Below are 23,854 nucleotides of genomic sequence, written 5' to 3'. Positions count from 1 at the left end.
ATTCTTGGGCACCTTTAAATATATTTCAAAATATACAAAAAATGGCCAAAAAATATTCACTAAAATATATTTTCTAACAATATTATTAACTAATAATTTTTGGCCATTTTTGTATATATTTTTTTAAAAATATATTTTCAAAATATATTTTTCCAAAAGCATTTAAAATAGATATTTTTCCCTAAATATATTTAAATCCAAGAAAATACATTCACATGTGACATTTGAAGAAAAACGTTATTTGTTGTCTATAACACGTGAACATTTGAATAAAAATCAGCAAGGAAACAATGTTCAAAAAAATTACAATATATTTAAACAAATGTAACTTTTTTGCTTTCAAGAAGTCTCAGTATCCCCAGTTCAAATCCTCAAAGCCTCTTTGGGCACATTTGGAAATCTCTTGACTGCCACTGCAAGACAAAAATCACAGCTATTTTTTTTTAACTAAATGTTTCTAGTAAATTTTCCTTTCACCAAGTAGTGACTTACCATATATGGCTGCCATGGTTTCCTCATCAAGGGCACTTCTTCTCTCACCACCACTGACAGTTTTGTGACAAAACACAATAACAACAGGTACAGAGGGCATGTACTTTGGATTTCCTGATATTTTTGTTTACACTGAAACTTTAAAATCCAGTATACCTGTAATTGTTTTCTAAAGATATTTAATGGACATATTTTTGGACAGTACAGTAAAGAAACTGATGATTGAGGAGAGGTCGAATTAGCCTTTTTTACACTTCTGCATTGCATTTTCACCTTTACAAATAAGGGATAGTGGAATATCACAAAGGTTTCATTTAAGCAAACTTAACTTAAAGGGATCATCCACCAAAAACAAAAAATATCTCATCATTTAACTTATGCTCATGCCGTCCCAGATGATTATGACATTCTTTTTTTTCTGTGGAACACAAACATAGATTGAGTTTACACAAGAAGGTCAAAAACCAAGCAAAGTGAACATGATGGTAATCCATATGTCCCCAGTTGACAAATCAAAAAGTCTTCTGAAATGAAACAATTAGTGTGTTCGAGGAAAATACTATTGTGTTAAATTTGTTACACTGCAAATTTGCTGACAAACTGACAAATATGGGCTCCAATTTAATAAATTAAACAAATAAAATCAATGTGACCAATAAAAAAAAATCTACTTTTTAAAGTGTCTCATGATCATTCTCATCTTGTTGCTGTTGCACAAACTGTTTCCGCTTCTGCTAATAATTTTTTTTTTACAGTAGACATGTAAACCGGTGGTGACAAATAAGCATCTTTTGTTATAAGTGACTTCACTGGCTCAACTGGTTCATTGAAAACATCTTGTCATTCAGCAGAAAGTGAACAAAAACTACAGAATTATATAGTAACCTAAGCAATATTTAAAAAAAATAATAATAGAAAATTTGAGCGAATTGAAATGCCATTAATGCCAAAGCAGCGTTTGCCTGAACTCTAATAATTAAAGTTTATATTTAACATTTAAATTCAGCATAAATAGAGTACCCCAGGGATGACGTGTTTTTGTAGGCCAACCCGGAAGTTAGCGGCGCACGGGTTCCCTCGATTGAAAGCCTATGCATTTTTCCCATAGACTTTTGGAAAATCGCAGAAAATGAGCTCTGTGTTTAACAAAGGGTTATGACACTTACACGTTTTGTCTATCAATATAATCTTTACAAGTTGACACAACATTTATAGATTTTGAAGCCTAAATAAAGTCAGGAGATATAAAAGGCTAACAGTATAGGCTATAAATGGACTACAGCACACTGTGGTCGCGGATCAACGTCACCACCACCAAGCTTCCTCAAACTTTATTTATAAACATGCTCGCTGATTATGATCTGTGCTGTTATGAATACTTATCCACTTTTTCATGAGAAATGCTGTCCAAATGTCCCATTTTTAATGATGACGTCTAAAGTAACTTGTTAGCAACCGCCGATTTTAAGACACAGTAAAAGTTAAAAAAATCACAAGTGGGTTATAACTGGTGTCATAGATCAAAAAGTGAAAGTATTTAGAGGCTTTGTTAACCACAGATCTTATTTCAGGCGATTTAGCAAAAACCCATTCGAAAAACCCATAGACTTTACAGCGTTGGAACCAGAAGTCCTAAAATGCTAACTCGCTTCCGGGTTTTGCCTACAAAAATGTGTCATCCCTGAGGCACTCTATTACAGGCTCCACTATCAGTGACAGGATCACGTGAGCATCATCGATCAACAGCACGGTCTAGCAAACACTCTACAGCTTAAGTTTAAAAAATTAAATTAACGTTTTTGCTAAGTTTCCAAATTAAAAACAACTAACGTTAAAACGGAATTCTAAAAATCTCAGATGCGTCTCCTCATGTGAGCAAATGAAACAAACGGGCTGTAATCACAAAACATCTTAAGGCTAAAAGTAGCTCCTAACTTGCCGATTTAGGAGAAACTCTTAAAAATAATGGGCGTGTCAGTCCTAATTTTAGGACTAAATTTTTGTTCTAAGAGTATTTCACAAAGCATTTTAGCGCTAAAACTAGCTCCTAAATCTGTGAGACGTTAGGAGTAGTCAAGAGGACTCCTAAATCACTAAAGACCAAATCACAAACAGTCCTAATCCACCCAAAGACACTGTACACCATTGAGGCAACAGCAATAGAGCCTTAGGTGCTCAACTTTTTCTTCATAAATGTAATATATTTTGATTTATAGATATGAGTCTACGATGAGACACCAAAAATAAATCTTTAACAAATAAATAAATATTGTCCGATTACATGTGGCAGTGGTTTTCATGAGTTCACATTTACAAATGATTGAATAGAGTAAAAAAAAAAAAAAAAAGAATTAATAGGCTAAGCGTATTTGGTGTGCTGTCCAAGGGGATCGAGGGCGTCGAGCTTGGAATTCAGCCCAAGCCCAAAGTTCTCCCCATATCCCCAGCCGAGAGTGAGGAGCGGGGTGGTGGAGGGATACATAAACTGACGAATAGGTGAGTCGGCTCTTTGTCGCTTGCATTTTGCATTCTCTTGAAATGCAGACATCCAAGAGGCGGACAATTTTTATAAAAAAAAAAAAACTTTATTTGAATAGGGCAACATTTGTGTTTTAAAACCTTTATTTTAATGTGGAAACATGACACCTCATTCTACAATATTTCTATGATTAAATCGCTGACTCCTTCCCCATCAGCCAATCACTGTGTGTATACTCCATCGCAACAAGGTCAACCCCGCCCTTACTCTTAGCTTAAGACTTCAGTCTATTCCTTAGTAAAAGTTTGTCTTAGCAGCTTTGTGAATAGGTTTTAAGAGAAAACTCTTAGCTAAGAACTTTTACTGCTATTTAGGAGAACTCTTAGTGGTAAGATAAAATGTTTTGTGAATACGGCCCCTGAGCATTAAACTGACAAATAGTTACAAAACCTAGAAAATACAAAACAAAATTATACATCATCCTTCAGTTTCCACCTCTCTTTCCTTGTTCTATTTTTTTTAACTTTTATTCCTATTCTGAATTTTATAGGATAATAATCACTCCCTACTGTTTCCTTCAATACTTTCCATGAACTCATATTTGCCATACACCGATCAGGGATAACATTATGACCACTAACAGGTGAAGTGAATAACACTGATTATCTCTTCATCACGGCACCTGTTAGTGGCTGGGATATATTAGGCAGCAAGTGAACATTTTGTCCTCAAAGTTGATGTGTTAGGAGGAAAAATGGGCAAGTGTGAGAATTTGAGTGAGTTTGACAAGGGCCAAATTGTGATGGTTAGACGACTGGGTCAGAGCATCTCCAAAACTGCAGCTCTTGTGGGGTGTTCCCGGTCTGCAGTGGTCAGTATCTAGTAGTCCAAGGAAGGAACAGTGGTGAACCGGCAACAGGGTCACTGGCGGCCAAGGCTCATTGATGCACACATAGAGAGCGAAGGCTGGCCCGTGTGGTCGGATCCAATAGATGAGCTACTGTAGCTCAGATTGCTCAAGAAGTTAATGCTGGTTCTGATAGAAAGGTGTCAGAATACACAGTGCATCGCAGTTTGTTGCGTATGGGGCTGCATAGCCGTAGATGTTCTGCCTGGAAACCATGGGTCCTGCCATCCATGTGGATGTTACTTTGACACGTACCACCTACCTATGCTTTGTTGCAGACCATGTACACCCTTTCATGGAAATGTATGACCTGGTGGCTGTGACCTCTTTCAGCAGGATAATGCACCCTGCCACAAAGCAAAAATGGTTTAGGAATGGTTTGAGGAGCACAACAATGAGTTTGAGGTGTTGACTTGGCCTCCAAATTTCCCAGAACTCAATCCAATCAAGCACCTGTGGGATGTGCTGAACAAACAAGTGTGATCCATGGAGGCCCCACCTCGCAACTTATAGGACTTAAAGGATCTGCTGCTAACATCTTGGTGCCAGACACCACAGCACACCTTCAGGGGTCTAGTGGAGTCCATGCCTTGACAGCTCAGGGCTGTTTTGGCAGCACAAGGGGGGACCAACACAATATTATAGTCATTATGTTATGCCTGATCGGTGTATTCCCGGATTCCCGGATATTAATGTAGTACTGACTCCTGGCCATTCACACTCTTGTGCCAGTATCATTAATACACACTAACCCATTTTTCATCCATTGATTCTTCAATTATTTTACCATTTAAGTCTGTATTCTTCTACCAGTGTTATGGCTATTAAAGTCACCACATCACACAACTTTGTCCCCATTTAGTTCTATCAACTCTTCTAACTTTTCTTCTTGTAATATTTGACATGGGTTGTAGAAGTTAATCACCTTGAAGCTACTTTTATCAGTCCTGATTTCTACAATAATTGCTTCTTTTTCATTAATACTTATTTCTCTAAACCTCACTCCTTGTTCAATAACAGTTACGACTCCTCCAGTTCCTCTTTACCTATCTTTATGTATTCCTTCATAACCTTGAATTTTAAAATCAAGATGCGGTTTTAGCATGTTTCTTGAATACATGCCAACTTGATGTGTGAATATTAGCTACATCATGCTACAAACTTTAATTGTCTCAGGCTTTGCTCTTGGTAACACTATTGAGACGGAAACCAAAGGCATCTGGATGAGTTGTGTCCGTCACCCCTATAAAGAAGGACACACTCTGGTGCTGCTGGACACAGAGGGACTCGGTGTTGTGGACAAGGTGAGAACAAAGAGCTGTTGACTTATTAATATTGTTATATGGTGGATTCTTTGATTTTCAAGACACTGTGTTTCAGGGAGACTCTAAGAATGACGGCTGGATCTTCTGTCTGGCTGTTCTGCTCAGCAGCACTCTGGTGTACAACAGCCGCGGCACCATCGATAACAATGCAGTGGAGAAGCTGCAGTATCCTTTAACCTGCAACTTAACCCACTTCCTTTTTCAAATTTACAAACATACACTTTGTAAGATGCTGTTATTTCTCAATGTGCTGCAGCTATGTTAGTGAGCTCGCTGAAAAGATCAAGATTGAATCGGTAGAAGCAGCAGAAGAGGAATTTCTGACTGAGGACGAGTACCTTGAGTTTGCCCTCCAGCTGAAGAAAGGTATTTTAGATAGACATATTGTAAACATCAAGCACTATGTGAATGTAAATTAATAGTCAGTAAATATTAACAACAACAACAACAAATGTTGACACAATCTTCATTGGTAAAACTTGTTATTTTCTCCTAAAAACCTAATTTAGGTGTAAATAAGAAAATCAGCGTCTACAACCTGCCCCGTAACCTGGAGGTCACGGGTCGTTTTTGTGATCACATTTTTCACAAGAGTTTTGTGAAAACACTGAAAGGAGGACACAAAGTTACTGGCAAATGTGAGTGTTTTACCCAATAATTTAATTTATTGGGACATTTTAGTGTTCAGAGTGTGAACTTCAGACCCATACGCCTTTATCCCCCGGTTTTACAGACAAGGCTTAAGCCTAGTCCCAGACTAAAATGCATGATTGAGCTGTTTTAACTAAAAGCAACTTGCACTGAAATGTCTTAAAATATGTCAGTACTGGCACATCAGTAATGTTTTTTTCTAAGGCATGTTTATAAAAGCAACTTTACTGTCCTAATTGAACTAAGGCCTAATCCTGGCTTAATCTAAGCCCTGTCTGTGAAACCAGGTCTACATTTAAAAAGGTAAGTATGTTGATGTGTTTGTGTGTGTTGTCAGTGCTCGGGAATCTGGTGCAGATTTATGTGGATACAATCAGCAGTGGGAAGGTGCCCTGTCTGGACAATGCAGTGGTTACTCTGGCAAATCTAGAGAACCAGGCAGCTGTTCAAGAAGCTTTGAAAGTGTATCAGAGTGGGATGGAAGAGGTAAGGACAATTTCATATATTTAGTTTTTCAATTTTTTGGGTTTGTTATACGTATAATGTTAAATGAAATTATACATAAATATACATATACTGTCTCTTAACAGCAGGTAGTAGTTTAAAGCATCATGTTATACATTTAACATGATAATATTCAGTAAATAAATAAAGCTCTGCCTTTGTTCACAAAGTTATTATTTTTATTTTACTAAACCGTTTTAATTTAAGTACAAGAATTGTTATAGCCATTTACTGACGAAGCATGCTGTTCTTTGCAGGTGAAGAACAAGTTCCCAGTAAGTGTGGATGATATTTCCTCAGAGCACCAGAAGTTCAGCAGTCTGGCCACCGCTGAGTTCATGAAACGCTCCTTTAAAGATGAAAAAGGAGAATACCTAACAAAACTGATGGTGAGTTTCACATGCACAATTATGTGCACTCTTATAATAATGCAGCTATATTCTCTAGATATGCAAAGGCTTGTTAATTTAATAATTAAATGATATTCAGCTGAAGTATTTAAATATTGTCCTTGTGTCTGTAACGGAGGCCAGCTATTGAAAGCTGTGTAGGTAAAACCTCACTCCCCTGATCTCAAGAGGCACACTAGTGACGACTGACGCTGGGAGACTGCAGTCTTTAGCATCCTCATTAATGTGCCTGCCTCCCATGCAGGAGACGATGGTTCGAGTCCAGCTCAGAGCTGGGTGAGTAGGACCTGTAAGAATTGAAAATATCTTAAGATATTTTAAAATGAACAAAGACATTTGCTTTACTGTTTCAACCCCCTCTCTCTTGCTACAAGGGCCATTTAGAAGGCACAAAGGTGCTGATAGTGATCAAGCCTTGTAGGCCAAGATGTGTGTACATCGGGGGTCTACAAATGGTCACACCTTTAGTACAGTGGGGGAAGTTTTAATCTTCTGATTGGTCAGTTTGAATGTCTCACATTTGAGTTTTGGTCAAATGGTCAGGGAAGGGAAGGGATAAAAGAAGATTGTAACTGTTGCTCTGGGCTCTTTTATACTCTGCTCTTCTTTCTTGGATTCTTGGATCTTGGGCACTCTCTTGACCTCTCTCTCTCTCTCTCTCTCTCTCTCTCTCTTTCTCTTTCTCTCTCTCAGGTAACGTTTTACATACATGCTGTGTACAATTAATCGTATATGATTTTATCATCTCATACATCTATTTTGTAATTATTTTAAGTGTAACCATAATCAGATATTGTCATTAAACCCTTTCAGTTACAAATGATGTGCTAACTAGTTTTGATTTAGTATTAACATTAATGTGCTCCCTATTGCAATACAATATTGTCACACTATAGCAACGCTCTCCCACATATTTTGCTATTATAACTGCGCTTATTTCCGTCGTTGGTATAAGTTGCAGTGGGTGGTAATAGACAAGAAATGTACAGTTTTCTAACATCTTACTGATAAAGTTTCTTTAGTCGCTCGGCAAACCTTACAGCCTGAACCCCTGTAGGAGTTCCACCCTTACAGTGGCCTTCCAGGACCAGATCTGAGGAACCCTGGTTTACTGTGTTTGGTTTTTCATATGATACAACTGGAGAGGTTATAGATGTACCTGTGTAGCAGATGAATATCGAACTGTGGACCTGGAAGCCGAGGATTTGTTAGAGCTGTGGGGTCCTTCAGAGGGAAGAGCACTACAGCACTGAGACCGCCGGAAACACTTGCTGTACTCTTTACGCACCTATGATAACAGAATCCAACATCAGGTCAGTTAACAACCAAACGCAAGACCCAAGCAAAAAAGATTACACTATTTACAGCAAAGTAAAGGGTAGGAGACATACATAATGCACAGTAGTGGCCAAAAGTAAAGTCTGGAAGGGTATATTTGTTTTTAACGACCCTACAAGTTTGATTAAACCATCAAAATATGAGGAAAACACACACATATAATGGCCTCTAAGTGCCATCTGAAATTTTCTTCTAAAATGAGCATTTTTATCAAGTTTGTATGTTTAGGTTCAGGGCAATTCTGTCTCTAAACTTCTTTCACTGTGTAACAATTAAAATTTGAGCAAGAGCAACTTCAGGGTGAGCGACTTTTTGAAAAACGAAAAAGTCTAATGCCTTTCATTATTGAATTTTTCAAAACACTGACAGATATTTCACTCACAAATGAGCCTGAAATAAAACTGGATTGCAAACACTTATGTTGACTTTAACTATTATAATTAAATATATATTTTATTTCATACATAAAGGATATAACCTCTTAAAACAAGCCTTTAAAAAAAGACAACCTTCATATTTTCTACTGACTTAAAGTACGACAAACTCAAAGGATTTTAGTTGAATTAAAATCGCAAAATAAACATTGCAGCCAGAAAATGGCTTTATGAATCAATATTTAACACATTCAGCAGTGTTCAGTAATGAAGAATGTGGTGTATGAAAACCAATTCCTGTAGCTTTTCACAAGTGGGCTTGGGTTTACCTTCTTCTGCAGAAGACAGTGGAAGATGAAGATGAACATCCCTTGTAAGGTGTTGAAGATAGTGAAGAGGTATGCCATAATTACTGAAGAGTCGTTCAAGAAAAACAGGCCAAACGACCACGTCAGACAAAGAAGACACAGCAACGCAAAAGCACCAAACACCCAGGACCTGAAAATGACGGGATAATGGTTTAAAACACATTCCGTAGATTTTGTGAACAATATCAAGGCTTCTCTGCCAGTGTAACGGGTCTAAAAATTAGAACACATATTTTTGTCCCTTTAGTTCTATTTTTTTCTCTGTTTGCTTATGCAGTTGCAATCTCTTTCTAATCTTGATTCTGTACAATTGTAGATGTTGTCAGTGTACAGACTGACAACATCTGACTTCATCATAGTACAAAGCATAACAAATGATTACAATCTAATTTCAGACTGTTAGATTCATCAGCCAATCAAATAGTTCTGTTTGTACCTATTTATATGTAGGCCACACAGCAAGCTTTTTGTGTGTGCGTTTCTGAATTAGTTTACAGTTGTTTTATGCATTAATTAATCTCATTTACTTTGTTTCTACATCTTGTTGATTTTAACGAGAGCATTCGCAAGAGTGAAGAACTCAAGTGAGCTCATGCTGAGCAAAACTCTTGCGATTTGAGTGGTACTGAGCTTATTTCCTCTCTGTGAGCGAGACATTTAATTGCCTTTGATTGGCTATTGCATTTATTTGCTCAGTTTTACTCGGAACACACAAACACACAAAATTAATGATTAAAAAAAAAAACACTACTTTTGTTTGCAAATAGAAAATAAATTCATAAATTTAACCCACTCCTACGATTAGACCACCCAGATATAAGAGTCTAAGACAGCAGTATATCACTGGACTTGTTCCCAATAGATTCCAACAACTATTTCTGTGGCTCAAATGTCCTGAACGGATGATACCTTAAAATGGACACGACAAGGGGAGATTTCTCTCCGTCTCCTGCTGCATTTTTAAAAGTAATCATGACTTTGGGTCCAATAAAACATCTTGCGTATCATTCCATTGTATGGCCCATCTGGAAATATGCATGTAGTTCCCAAGGAAAATGTTTATGAGAGGGTCAGACTGTGATATCACATTGCAGGAAGTGAACGAATAAGTTAATAACACGGTGCTTGAAAAGTTAATGCTTTCTCTAATTATTCCCATAAACCCCAGTTAGCTGCATCTGAGTATTTACAGTCCAGCTCCAGATGCAAACCTCTACCTCATGTGCAGTCTTTACCACAGAAAACTGCTCAGTGCCACAAAGCCAGATTGTGGAGATACAATCATAATGTTATCATTTTAAGATCTTGCCACTTTGAATAAAGCAATCAAGATGATAAGTCGGGACAACAAAATAGTCGAGTGCTAAAGATGAAAGAAAATGTCCGAATGTGAAATTGTGCAGACAGCTGGGCTAAAAACAAAGCTGCTAAATGTGTTTGACAGTGCTGAAGATTGATCTTACCGTATGCTCTCCAGTCTGCTGGAATCAGGTTTCATAGACATTGAGTGTTTTACCATCTTGTACATAGTCACCACCAGAAAGATGAGATTGAGCTGTTGGAAAAGATAAAACACGTTGAGAAGACCACACAGCTTTCCCCACAGTTCTTGGAACTCACGTTTGCAATTCATCATTCAGATGACATATTTGTCAAACATTTAATATTCATATTTGCAGCTGCACTTTTCCGGAGAGCACCACGTAACAGTTACATGGGCAAGAACAGTAGAACATCTTTCTTTGGTCGTGTGATCACTGTGCTGTTAGACGAATGTAACAACAGCATTAAAAAATAAAAATCAAGTGTGGTTTATGTTGGCTACAGTACACTATGATCTGAACTATGAAGTATAGCCTTCAATAATTCATAAAGTAGACAGCATCTGCAAAAATGTCACAATGCAAGAATGGATGGACCCTACTGGGAGTTTCCAAGATATCTTATAACCTGGAATGAGACGGTATTACGCATAGGCCATTTGGAAAGGTGTTCAATTCTTAACACGATAGGCTGTGACTCAAGTTAGTACAGAAGCTTGTAAGACTGTTATTATTTCTTGAGACATAAACTACCAACAGGAAAATATAGTGCTACCATTTGTTCCTAATTTTGATCTTAAAGGTGCCCTAGATTGTTTTTTTACAAGATGTAATATAAGTCCTAGGTGTCCCCTGAATGTGTCTGTGAAGTTTCAGCTCAAAATACCCCATAGATTTTTTTTAATTAATTTTTTTATCTGCCTATTTTGGGGCATCATTAACTATGCACTGATTTTTTCAGCACAGCCCCTTTAAGAGATGCGCTCCATCTGCCACACGAGCTCTCGACTATATTACAGTGCATTTACAAAGTTCACACAGCTAATATAACCCTCAAATGGATCTTTACAAGATGTTCGTCATGCATGCTGTATGCATGCTTCGAATTATGTGAGTAAAGTATTTATTTAGATGGTTATGTTTGATTCTGTGTGAGTTTGAGGCTATGCTCTGTGGCTAAAGCTAACATTACACACTGTTGGAGAGATTTATAAAGAATGAAGTTGTGTTTATGCATTATACAGACTGCACGTGTTTAAAAATGAAAATAGCAACGACTCTCGTCTCTGTGAATACAGTAAGAAACGATGGTAACTTTAACCACATTTAACAGTACATTAGCAACATGCTAATGAAACATTTAGAAAGACAATTTACAAATATCACTAAAAATATCATGATACCATGGATCATGTCAGTTATTATTGCTCCATCTGCCATTTTTCGCTGTTGTTCTTGCTTGTTACATAACAGTCTGTGTTATGTTGAGATCCGAGTGTTTTCCGGAAGTCTTTTAAACAAATGAGATTTACATAAGAAGGAGGAAACAATGGGGTTTGAAACTCAATGTATGTCTTTTCCATGTACTGAACTCTTGTTATTCAACTATGCCGAGGTAAATTCAAATTCTGATTCTAGGGCACCTTTAAAGATTATCGCAGACAAACGGCGCGTAGGGGCCTTCTCAGACTAGTGTAAGTCATAACTCTGGCCCTGAAAATGTCTGCTTGCTGGCAAGAGCTTGTGTTTTTCTTCACCACCCTGAACATGGGAATGTAATTCAGGCTGACCAGAGAAGACCTCTTAAAATAAAAATAATGAATCCCAAAAAAAAAAAAAAAAAAAGAATCATCTATTTTAAATATGTGGAATAGGAAGAGAGCACGCTCTGTTAAAAGAGGTAGTGGTGTCTATCTTTTGACTTTCCTAACTTCAAAAACTAACCTAAAATATAATATCATCATCCTGATTTTAGAACCTCTCTACACAATTTCCTATCCATCAAATTCTCAAAAACAAGACTCTACAATGGCATTTAATTAGCGGAAACCTCCTTGGTTAAATCATGTGTTTCTGGAGTGTTGCAAATCTACATATTTTACTTCAAAATGTGGGTCACATATCGATAATATAATGACAGTTGGGGAAAATATACTGACTATTTGTATAGGTTAGTAACAGAGCACATGTTGTTAACTTGGTATATTGTGTTTGACTATAATCCAAAATGAAAAAAACCTACATTACAAATAAGTGAGCACATTACAGCTTTATAAACAAAAGAGAAAAACACACATCTGTTTTTTTATGTTTTTTTTTTTTTTTTTTGGAGGAACAGAAAGACAGAAACAGAATATGCGCTTTGAAAAGAAAGTCACCAAATTCTTTGCTTTGTCGATCATCAACACAAACCACATGTAAACACCAAAGAATCCAACTCAATTTTTCAGAGCCTTTCAAATACAGATCACCCCTGCCCAGAAACAGAAAGAAGGAAAGAAAGAGTATTACTGGATGAAATGAAGAGAAGAAAGAAAGAAAGAAAGAAAGAAAGAAAGAAAGAAAGAAAGAAAGAAAGAAAAAGAAATCTATCCATCTATATTTAAAAATGTATCCATCTATAATGATATACATATATATAATACAATATATAAAACTAGATTTTTACTGTATATTTTATGAAATTTTCTTAACCTAGTCATCAAAATAAAATGCAGAAACAAAACAGAGTTACACGGCTCTATTTAAATACAGAAGGGCTGTGCAAATGGTGGTACAGCAAACACATTTTTTGCATATGTGAAGGTTTCTACTTTATGTGGATATTGGGACATTTTACTTTGTGAATATGAAAACATTTGCATTTGTGTGGATTGAGAGGTACGTGAGCCAACAGGATTAAGCCATATGTCGGCTTTGTATTCTGTTTTAAGAGCTGCTCACCTCACTTTTTCACGAATTTAGCAATATTGCATGATTTATTTCACTTAACTACATGTATTCTTTCATTTCTCTTCACAAATCCTTATTCACATTTCACCCTGTCTTTTTTGCAGGGAATTTATTTAGATTATTCCCCTTTTATTTGAATCCTTATATTCACATGCAATGAGGTTAAAAAAGGCTGTAGATCAAAAATATTTGTACTTGTCAAAATAACAGAAATAACTTTTTTTTTTAGATTGGTAAACGGTAAATATTGGTCAACACAACACAACGCAAGTCAAATTTCAGTTTTCAACACAGTCTGTGGTTGTATAACAAATTTCCCATTAGGGTTGGGAATCGAAAATCAATTCCAATTCTGGAATCGGATACTTAAGGTCAGGAATCGGATACTTGATATAAAGTTAAAAATTCGATTCCGCTTACTGTGTATATATTTTAATGTGGTTTTCAAACCATTCAAGTGTAAGAAGACACGAAAGAGAATTCAATTTGCTGTATTCTGTACTGGGCACATCCAGAGCGTGCACACAAAAAGCTGCTTCTCATATAGTGCACAAATACTGAACCGAGTTGTCTTTGGCTTCATCTTGTGCTTGAATGGACAAATACCAACAAAATTATGTCAAAATATCCTCGTAAACACAGTCAGTTATGTCTTAAGTGAATATAAACAGTTGAGAAAGAAAATGCATGTGTAAAGGTCATTGCACACTGAGTCCGAAATTTGCATGCGAAACTTTCGCACGTTAAAAAATTAATTCGACCTCACGTTATGACAATCGCGTTTGCACACTGCCTCCGAAACTTTCGTCCGTCAAAAAAATATTCGGATCAGGTTCGATTTTCTGCGTTTTTCGCATCCGTGGCACGCATTTTGAGAGACGTTTTGACAATTCAGAGCCAACGTACACGAACGCAAAAATCCAGAATGCCATCTGACAAGTTGATACACGTCGTCTACGGCACAAATCAGTAGCACTGAATGACAAACAACGTGAGGAATACAAAGAGACCGAATATAAAGACATATTGTGCCAGTAGTAAAGCATCAAACAGAGCCACTGACATCCTGAAGTAACTAATCTTTGAAACGCTCGGATAATCCCGCAGCTCCTTGATGAGGTGAATTCTCCTTTCTCTCTATGCAATCTCGGGATTGAATGGACCCAATATTTCCTCTTTCTTTTTCTCTTTTTAAGAATAGAGGAGACAACTAATCATGCTCACTGCTGCTTGAAGACTTCATTTTATATTGTTTTGCGATTTGTTTTGCGATTTTTTTCCACAACGCATTCATTAATACGCATCGGAGTCAGTGTGCAAGGTCTCTGTGCATGACGAATTTTTTGGGTTGCGAATACGAAAAAACGCATGCGAAAATTTCGGACTCAGTGTGCAAAGGCCTTAACAGTATATTGGATCCATGCATTTGGTCTTAAAAGTGACAGCAGCCTAATAAACCTCCTGCCGTATGTGTCATTACTGTTAATCAAAGAAGAAAAGAAAAAGAGAATCACTCTCAATGATTTTGACTGAATAACTTTTGTAACTTTAATAAGGATTGTTCTATACTCTGCAGTTATTTTACACCTGATTTCAATTTCTGAACTTTCAGTTGTATTTATTTGTGCTATTGCTAATTTGCTTATTTGTTCTTATTTTATTACTGTGTTGTCTTTAATGATGTTTGAAATTTATATTAGTTAGTCTAGTTTATTAGTTAGTTGTTCTTTAGGCTGCTGATTTTTGTTCATGGTATTCAGCTGCAACAGAATGTTTTGCAAAAAGAAGAATAAATATGTTTGATATCTAAATGTCTGACTTCATTTTTTTTTTTTTACTATATTGGAGTTGAAACTGGGAATCAATCATTTTTGGAATCGATAAGCAGAATCAGAATCGGAATAACTAAAATTCAAATGATACCCAACCCTATTTCCCACAACCCGGTAATTCAGTAAGTTAGACTTTTTCATTTAGCAGTAAATATGAATAGAGTTGCGGTGAAGAGGAAATTACTAACGGTAAGAGAAACAGGTCAATTGACACACACACACACACACACAAAAAGACAAGTGAGGGTTAATGGAGAGAGAGCTTGAGGGTGGGTCTTTAGATCACTGATTATGGTGCTGTTGAGTGTTTGCTGCTGAGCCACCAGGAGCTGCTTTGCTCCGGCTTGAGTGGAGAGGCTAAGAATGCATTTAACACAGCTGGGAGTGATGACACAGATCTGACGAGACAGCCAGGCAGGCCAGGCACAGCACAAGAGGAAGCCAGGCTAGCCGAACCACCTCAACCCTCCTCTGTGCCTCCCAGCCTCCTCCTCCATCTCACCCTTCCACTCCTCAAAATAGATCAACAAGCACAAGTTTAATATAAACCAGCTTGTGTTCAGAGGACAAGTTACTCTTCTAACTGCGTCTGTTGAAGTACTGTATATATTTGTAATTCATGGGTTGTGAGAGTACAGAGAGGATCTGCTTAATTAAATATAAATGTCCTAAAAGAGGCTTTATGCAAAATATAATTTCTTATTTTTTTTCTCTTTTGGTTTTGAGATGAAATATGACCATCCTCGTAAGATATCATGAATGAGAATGAGAATTACAAACTAACAAGTGCCACATAAAAAAAATGTCACATGCAATTTATGAATTGGTCCTACCAGAATTTCGTTTTACTCCTAGTTTTGGGGTAAAACATGACCTTTATATGTGATGCACCCATGTGTTAAATTCCTGGTTACAGGAAGTGACCTCTCTGACACAGAAGGTACATGGGATGCATTTAACTTTTAACATTTAAATTAATAATTTGATACAATGCACTTATTGTGTTCATACATGTTTTTTTTTTTTTAAATACTTGCATGTAATTACATCTATAATTACACCACTGAGCATTCCTTTACACCTTAACCCAACCTTAAACCTACCCATACCACCAAACCTGTCCCTAACCTTGCCCTTATCCACCTCTTAATAGCAGCACAAGTGTTTTGCAATACAATATGAACACTATACGTTGTACTTGTTCTTGAATGCAAGTACAAAGTAGTTAAGGACACCTAATATAAAGTGTGTTTCCTGTTCTGACAAGCCACATTCAAAGTATTGTAAAATATAAACTAAACAGTCCTGACTTTAAACTTCATTATATCAGCATCTAATTGCATCTATTTTTTGGAAAATGGCTTGGGTCATATTTGTATCTATCTTTGGGCAGGAAAAAAAAAAAAACACATTCACACTATGAAAAATTATCCCCATTGTGATGCCATAATTCATATCAGTATGATAACAACTTTAGCTATCCATAGCTGAACAGCTGAAAATGCATACCAGAGTCATGAGGTTAAAGAAACTGCCTGGAGAACTGAGAAACAGAATTCTGTCAAGATCTGGGGAAGGCTACAAAAAATATGCATTAAGGTTCCTCAAAGCACATCGCTCTCCATATTTAATTGCAGTTTACATACATTTTTAAATTCCATCTTAAATTGATGAAGTTGCAACAACTAGGACTCTTCCTAGAGCTGGCCACCCAGCCAAAACAAACAGAGGAGTAGGGCCTTGGTAAGAGAAGTGACCAAGAACTCAGTGATTATTCTGGTTTAGCTCCAGAGATCATGTGTGGAGATGGGAGAAACATGCAGAAGGACAACCATCACTACAGTCTTAGTGGCCATACACACACTTGAAATTTGCCCAAAAAAAGCACCCAAAGGACTACCAGACTATGTGAAACAATTCTCTGGTCTGATGAATTTCAATTACAAGCATCATATCTGGAGAAAACCAAAGATAATGGTTGTATCATGCTGTGGGGGTGCCTTTCAGAGGCAGGGACTGGGGCAGGGTAGAAGCTAAATGTAGCAAAATACAGAGATATCCTTAAGGAAAACCTGAGGAACACTCAGGACCTCGGACTGGGCTGAAGGTATACCTTTTAACAGGACAATGACCCTAATCACACAGCTAAGAGAATGCAAGAGAGGCTTAGGGAATATAATGGACTTGAATCCATTTGAACATCTCTGGAGAGAACTCAACATGGCTGCCCACTGATTGTCCACAGCCAACCTGACAAAGCTGAAGACGATCTGCCGAAACAAATGGTAGAAAATCCCCAAATTCAGGTGTGCAATGCTTGTCACATCATATCCAAAAAGACTTTAGGCTATAACCGCTGCCAAAGGAGGAAGTGAATTAAGTCTGAATACTTATTTCAAAGAAAACTGTATTTCCATACAATCATTTCTCTATACTTCCATTTTCAAGAACTGAAATTCCATTTTAACCTTCAGGTCTGGAGTCATTCTCCAGGAATACAGAAAGTAAATAGGAGATTGCTCTATGAATAACGACTGACCCATGGGAAGACAGATCTTAAATTGATGAAGTTGCAACAACTAGGACTCTTCCTAGAGCTGGCCACCCAGCCAAAACAAACAGAGGAGTAGGGCCTTGGTAAGAGAAGTGACCAAGAACTCAGTGATTATTCTGGTTTGGTAAAATCCCCAAATTCAGGTGTGCAATGCTTGTCACATCGTATCCAAAAAGACTTTAGGCTATAACCGCTGCCAAAGGAGGAAGTGAATTAAGTCTGAATACTTATTTCAAAGAAAACTGTATTTCCATACAATCATTTCTCTATACTTCCATTTTCAAGAACTGAAATTCCATTTTAACCTTCAGGTCTGGAGTCATTCTCCAGGAATATAGAAAGTAAATAGGAGATTGCTCTATGAATAACGACTGACCCATGGGAAGACAGTATACATTACTGACCAATCAAAATGAAACAACAAAAAACAGCATCAATTATTGCCCAATGTAAAGAAAGCTTATCTTACTGAACTACAGAAAAACAGCATATGTTACCAAGACTTGGGAACACAGCATACACATCAGGGTTGGGTATTATCAATTATCTCAAAAAAACATAGACATTATGATGCATATCTCACAATTCAACATAATGCAAAAAAACACCAATATATCTCTTTACTGGTGAAAATGAAGTACAACATCACTTAAGGAATTTCAATGTTTTTGTAACCTTTCTAGAGGAAGTTCTAAACACCTAAATAAAGGTAGTCATGTTAAATGTGCAAAACTTACCATAATGATGAATGTAACAGGGCCGATGAAACTCCAAATGAAATGATTATCAACTCTCAACCAACAGCTAGAAAGAGGGAAAAAGAGAAATTACCACCACAGAAGCAATTACTTACTACATGAACACACTGCAAAGTTTTGAGAGTGACAACCACTTTCATTGGATGGAATGACATTCCCCAAATCAGTATTTCCCAACCCTGTTTCTGGAGGCACACTAACAGTAAACATTTTGAATGTCTCCCTTATCTGACCCCACCCATTCAGGTTTTGAAGTCTCGGTCCCACTTTATATTAGGTGGCCTTAACTACTATGTACTTGCATCAAAAAATAAGTACAATGTACTTATTGTGTTCATATTGTACTGCAAAACACTTTTGCTGGTATTGAGGTGGATACAGGTAAGTTTAGGGACAGGTTTGGTGGTATGGGTAGGTTTAAGGGTGGGTCAAGGTGTAAGGGATGGGTAAACGTCTCGGTTACGTATGTAACCCTCGTTCCCTGAAGGAGGGAACGGAGACGTACGTCAGTAGTGACCGACGAATTGGGATATCGCTTAGAGAGCCCTATCATCTTCGTGTAAACTAAAACAAGCCAATGGAATTGGCGTGCGATATTTGCATAATGCGCACCGCCCCCGACAGGTGTATATAAATAGGAAGCGGATGCAATCGCACTCTGTTTTTCGCTGAGGAGACAACTGGTGTCCGCACTACAGCGAGGGTACAGAAACTGTGGCGACGGGACGTACGTCTCCGTTCCCTCCTTCAGGGAACGAGGGTTACATACGTAACCGAGACGTTCCCTTTCAGTCGGTCACGTTCGACGTACGTCAGTAGTGACCGACGAATTGGGATCCCAACTAAAACGCCACAGTTACGAAACCCCTTCCAGTGCCCAGCGCAAGCTCAGCCGCCCATAGCACCGGCTGACGGTGAAGGGGGCGAGCTTACACCGAGAGAGTCTACTGCTGTCTAACCAATACCCACTAAAGTAAACTAGACTACACTGGGGAAGCGAACCCGTGAGGGACGCTGCGGAGACCACTACCTACCCAATGGGGGAGGAGTTTACGTGGGAATACACATATGGACTGGCCCGGGGGGCAGTACGCATATGGAGTCCCTGGGATGGCTCCACCTGGTTAGGGGGAGACTCATCTGACAGGTGACAGCAGAGCTGGCTCTGCTAAGGGAAAGACACGGACTCGGCCCGTAGGGAGTTTTAAACCGTGGAAAATACACATATGGGACCGCTCACGTAGAGGGGTCACGACATATGGGCCCCAGCCAACAGACAGCGTCAGCGACGGATGTAGGCCTGGCATCAGACACTCCGCAATGTCCGAGCCGAAGGGGGAGGCGGAGGAGCTCGACAGGGTTCGCCAAGCGGGGAACACGACTGGAGAGAAGTATGCACGTATCCGGCCAGTGGCGGGAATGGCATTGCAAGCCGACACTTAGAGTGGGTACAACACGTCTACCGACTAGTGGATGCGAGTACACGTGAAGATACCGGCTCTACACGTAGGCTATAAAACCTAGCGAACGTGTTGGGTGTCGCCCAGCCCGCAGCTCTACAAATATCTGTCAGCGAGGCGCCATGAGCCAGCGCCCAGGAAGAGGCCACCCCTCTGGTGGAGTGGGCTCTCAACCCGAGCGGGCAAGGCACGCCCTGGGAATCATACGCCAAGGCGATGGCATCCACTATCCAGTGGGCCATCCTCTGCTTGGAGACAGCCTTTCCCTTCTGCTGGCCTCCGTAACAGATGAAGAGCTGATCTGAGGTCCTGAAGCTTCGCGTTTTATCCACGTAAACGCGCAGAGCGCGGACGGGACAGAGCAAAGCTAGGGCTGGGTCTGCCTCCTCCGAGGGCAGCGCTTGCAGGTTCACTACCTGATCTCTGAAGGGAGTGGTAGGAACCTTGGGCACGTATCCAGGCCGGGGTCTCAGAATAACGTGAGAATCACCGGGCCCGAATTCTAGGCACGTTTCGTCGACCGAAAATGCATGCAGATCCCCTACCCTCTTCAGGGAAGCCAATGCAACCAGAAGAACCGTCTTAAGAGACATTAGTTTCAGATCGACTGATTGCAAAGGCTCAAAGGGATGACCCTGGAGAGCTGTGAGAACCAGGGTCAAATCCCAAGAGGGTACGGAGGAAGGGCGAGGAGGATTTAATCTCCTCGCTCCCCTCAGGAATCTGACGATCAGATCGTGTTTCCCCAGGGACTTACCCTCAACTGCGTGGTGATGTGCGGCGATAGCGGCAACATACACCTTGAGGGTGGAGGGAGACAGCCTTCGCTCCAACCCATCTTGCAGAAAGGAAAGCACAGATCCGACCGAGCATGATCGGGGGTCCTCTCGGCGAGAGGCGCACCATTCGACGAACAGGTTCCACTTCAGCGCGTAGAGACTCCTAGTGGAAGGAGCTCTAGCGGAAGTGATGGTGTCTACGACCGCTTGCGGGAGATCACTCAGAACCTCCGCATCCCGTCCAGGGACCACACGTGGAGGTTCCACAGATCGGGACGCGGGTGCCACAGGGTGCCCCGTCTCTGAGTCAGGGGGTCCTTCCTCAGAGGAATCGGCCAGGGAGATGCTGTCGCGAGGAGAATGAGGTCTGAGAACCAGGTCCGAGTGGGCCAGTACGGAGCCACTAACAGAACCTGCTCCCCGTCCTCCCTGACCTTGCACATGAGTTGTGCGAGAAGGCTCACTGGGGGAGACGCATGTTTGCGCAGACCCGGGGGCCAGCTGTGTGCCAGGGCATCCGTGCCGAGCGTGCCGCCGGTCAGGGAATAAAACCACTGGCAGAGGGCAGTTTCCGGGGAGGCAAACAGGACTACCTGGGCCTCGCCGAAACGCTGCCAAAACAGCTGGACCGCCTGGGGGTGGAGCCGCCACTCGCCCGCAAGTAGATGCTGCCGTGACAGCTCGTCGGCTGCACGGTTGAGCACACCTGAGACACGAGTGGCCCGAAGGGACCTCAGATCCTTCTGACTCCACAACAAGAGATGGCGGGCGAGTTGCGACATGCGACGGAAGCGTAGACCACCTTGACGGTCGATGTACGCAACGGCCGCAGTGCTGTGTGAGCGGACTAGAACGTGCTTGCCTGACAACAGCTTCTTGAAGCGGGCCAGCGCAAGACGAACCGCTAGCAACTCGAGGCAATTGATATGCCAATGCAGCTGAGGCCCCGTCCAAAGACCTGTCACTGCATGCCCGTTGTACGTGGCCCCCTATCCCGTGGCAGAGGCATCTGCGGAGACCACAGCATGCCTGGACACTCGTTCGAGGGGTACTCCGGCCCGCAGGAACGAAGGGTCCGACCACCGGACAAGGGTGCGACGGCAGCTCGGTGTCACGGGGACACGGAGCGTGCCGCACTGCCACGCCCATCTCGGGACCCGGCCGCGGAGCCAGTGTTGAAGCGGTCTCATATGAAGCAATCCGAGCGGCGTTACCGCGGCTGCAGATGCCATATGCCCCAGGAGCCTCTGAAAATCTTTCAGTGGAGCCGCTGTCCTGCACTTGAGCGAGCTCAGGCAGTTCAACACCGACTGGACGCGCGCCTCTGTGAGACGCGCAGTCCGTGCGACCGAGTCTAGCTCGAGACCGAGACAAGAGATCCTCTACCCGGGGGCGAGTTTGCTCTTGTCCCAGTTGACCTGAAGACCCAACCGGCTGGGAGCTACAACCATGTCGGGTAGGACTTTGTACTGACATGCCCGACCCTCGAACGCAGACCGACCTAGGAAGGGTCTGTGTCGAGGCAGAATCGAGGCATGAAAGCACGCGTCCTTCAGGTCCATTGCTGCAAACCAATCCTGGGGACGGTCCAGAATTGGCCGTAGCCCACCGCCCTTTCTCGGTACAATGAAGCAGGGGCTGTAGAACCCCGACTTCATATCGGCTGGAGGGACCGGCTCGATTGTATCCTTCGCCAGGAGGACAGCAATCTCCGCCCGGAGAACAGGTGCATTGTCCAACGACACCTGAGTGAAGTGGACAGCCCTGAAGACCGGGGGACGCCGGGCGAACTAAATCGCATAGCCGAGTCTGATAGTACGAATGAGCCAACTGGACAGGCTGGGGAGCGTGATCCACGCTTCCAGACACTGAGCCAGCGGGACCAAAGGCACCACAGACGCACCGGGGGTGGGGCAGCAAGGCAGAGAGGGACCCGACCCGGACGGCTTGGGGGCGGCCCGGAGTGGGGTCGGACTCTGCGAGGCAGCAGTGTGCATGGGAGACAGCGCACGGGGCACGGTCTGCACCAACACACTGCCACCTGCTGGCGAATGGGGAGGGAGCTGTCAGCGGCGAGGCGGAGCCTGGCACACTGGCAGACACCCCTTGTTGTGACCTGGAGTTTGAGGAAACTGCTCTTTTTGTGAAAAAGTGGGTACCGCTGGACTCCGGAGAGCCAGCGGCGGTGGACAGACAAACACAAATTCCCCCCGGCCCTCCTCCGGGGGTGGGAGAGATGGTGGAAAACTCTCCCGAAGAGCAAGATCCTTCCCCTCCAGGTTGCCCGTCTCAGTGCCGTGTCTTGCTCTTACGTTTACCACCGGGCTTAGCGGAGACGGGCTGGGCACCACGCCCGCGACCGGCACCCTGCTGTCTGGCTGGTGTAGGCTGCTGCTTTGCCGTCTTAGCAGGGGCGGAGGACGATGCAGGCGGGCGCCCTCGGCGACGAGCGGGCTGAGGCTGAGCCACGGGCGGCTGGGTGGAGGCAGCAGCGGACCGCCGTGGCATGACGTGACTGATAGCCTCAGCCTGCTTCTGTGCAGCGGAGAACTGTTGGGCGAAGCTCTCCACCGCGACGCCGAATAGGCCGACTGGGGACACGGGGGAGTTCAGGAACCGCTGCTTGTCGGCATCCCGCATGTCCGCGAGGGTCAGCCAGAGGTGGCGCTGCTGGACTACCAAGGTAGACATCGCGTGACCAACAGCGCGTGCTGTCACCTTCGTTGCCCGGAGGGCAAGGTCAGTGGCAGCGCGCAGCTCCCCCAGCAGCTGTTGGTCAGGACCTTCCTGGGGCATCTCCGACAGCGCCTTTGCTTGGTGAACCTGCAAGAGGGCCATCGCGTGCAGGGCGGAGGCAGCCTGCCCACAGGAACTGTAAGCTTTCTCAGTCAGACCGGCTGAGAACTTACAGGCCCGGGACGGGAGACGCGGCTCACCACGCCAGCCGGTGGCTGTTGGACACAACTGCATCGCAACCGAGCGCTCGACTGGCGGGATCCTCGCGTACCCCCTGGCTACCCCGCCGTCCAGGGAGGTGAAGGCGGACGGGGGGCCAGGCCTGGTACGGGCACTATACGGTGTCTGCCAAGACCTGGTCACCTCATCATGCACCTCCGGGAAGAAAGGCATTGGGGCGGGACGCTGGGGCTGCCCAGCGCGACCCCCCCCAAGTACCAATCATCCAGCCGAGATGGGCCGGGACAGGGTGGAGGGTTCCACTCGAGCCCGACGCACAAGGCTGCCCGAGAGAGCACAGCCGAGAGTTCGGGATCCGACTCGGCCACCGCTACCGTCCCGGAGGGCGGCAGCGCGTCCGGATCTTCCTCTCCCGAATTCTCAAACTCGCCTT

At 42.1% G+C, this 23,854-nt stretch overlaps 1 protein-coding gene and 1 pseudogene across 1 annotated transcript; one reads left to right on the top strand and one right to left on the bottom strand.

Annotated features, from left to right (window-relative positions):
• Window positions 1–4,457: 4,457 nt before the first annotated feature.
• LOC125268161 (guanylate-binding protein 4-like) lies at window positions 4,458–6,929 on the top strand. The gene is made up of 7 exons (XM_048190257.1): window positions 4,458–5,182; window positions 5,259–5,368; window positions 5,460–5,569; window positions 5,713–5,841; window positions 6,192–6,340; window positions 6,616–6,770; window positions 6,887–6,929. The coding sequence occupies exons 1-7, from the start codon at window positions 5,030–5,032 to the stop codon at window positions 6,927–6,929; spliced, it is 849 nt and encodes a 282-aa protein (XP_048046214.1). The 5' UTR covers window positions 4,458–5,029.
• Window positions 6,366–23,854, bottom strand: part of LOC125268874 — a 118,073-nt pseudogene continuing 100,584 nt past the window's right edge.

Source organism: Megalobrama amblycephala, linkage group LG5 (assembly GCF_018812025.1).
Source record: "Megalobrama amblycephala isolate DHTTF-2021 linkage group LG5, ASM1881202v1, whole genome shotgun sequence".
Taxonomy (NCBI): Eukaryota; Metazoa; Chordata; class Actinopteri; order Cypriniformes; family Xenocyprididae; genus Megalobrama; species Megalobrama amblycephala.
This window is presented reverse-complemented; position numbering and strand designations above follow the sequence as displayed.

What these genes read in the sequence shown, in the direction of transcription:
- LOC125268161 (XM_048190257.1), top strand. Translation starts at nt 5,030, where the DNA reads ATGCTACAAACTTTAATTGTCTCAGGCTTTGCTCTTGGTAACACTATT. An exon ending in ACACAAAGTTACTGGCAAAT is followed by an intron (nt 5,842 to 6,191) that starts GTGAGTGTTTTA and finishes GTGTGTTGTCAG; the next exon opens with TGCTCGGGAATCTGGTGCAG. An exon ending in ATCAGAGTGGGATGGAAGAG is followed by an intron (nt 6,341 to 6,615) that starts GTAAGGACAATT and finishes TGTTCTTTGCAG; the next exon opens with GTGAAGAACAAGTTCCCAGT.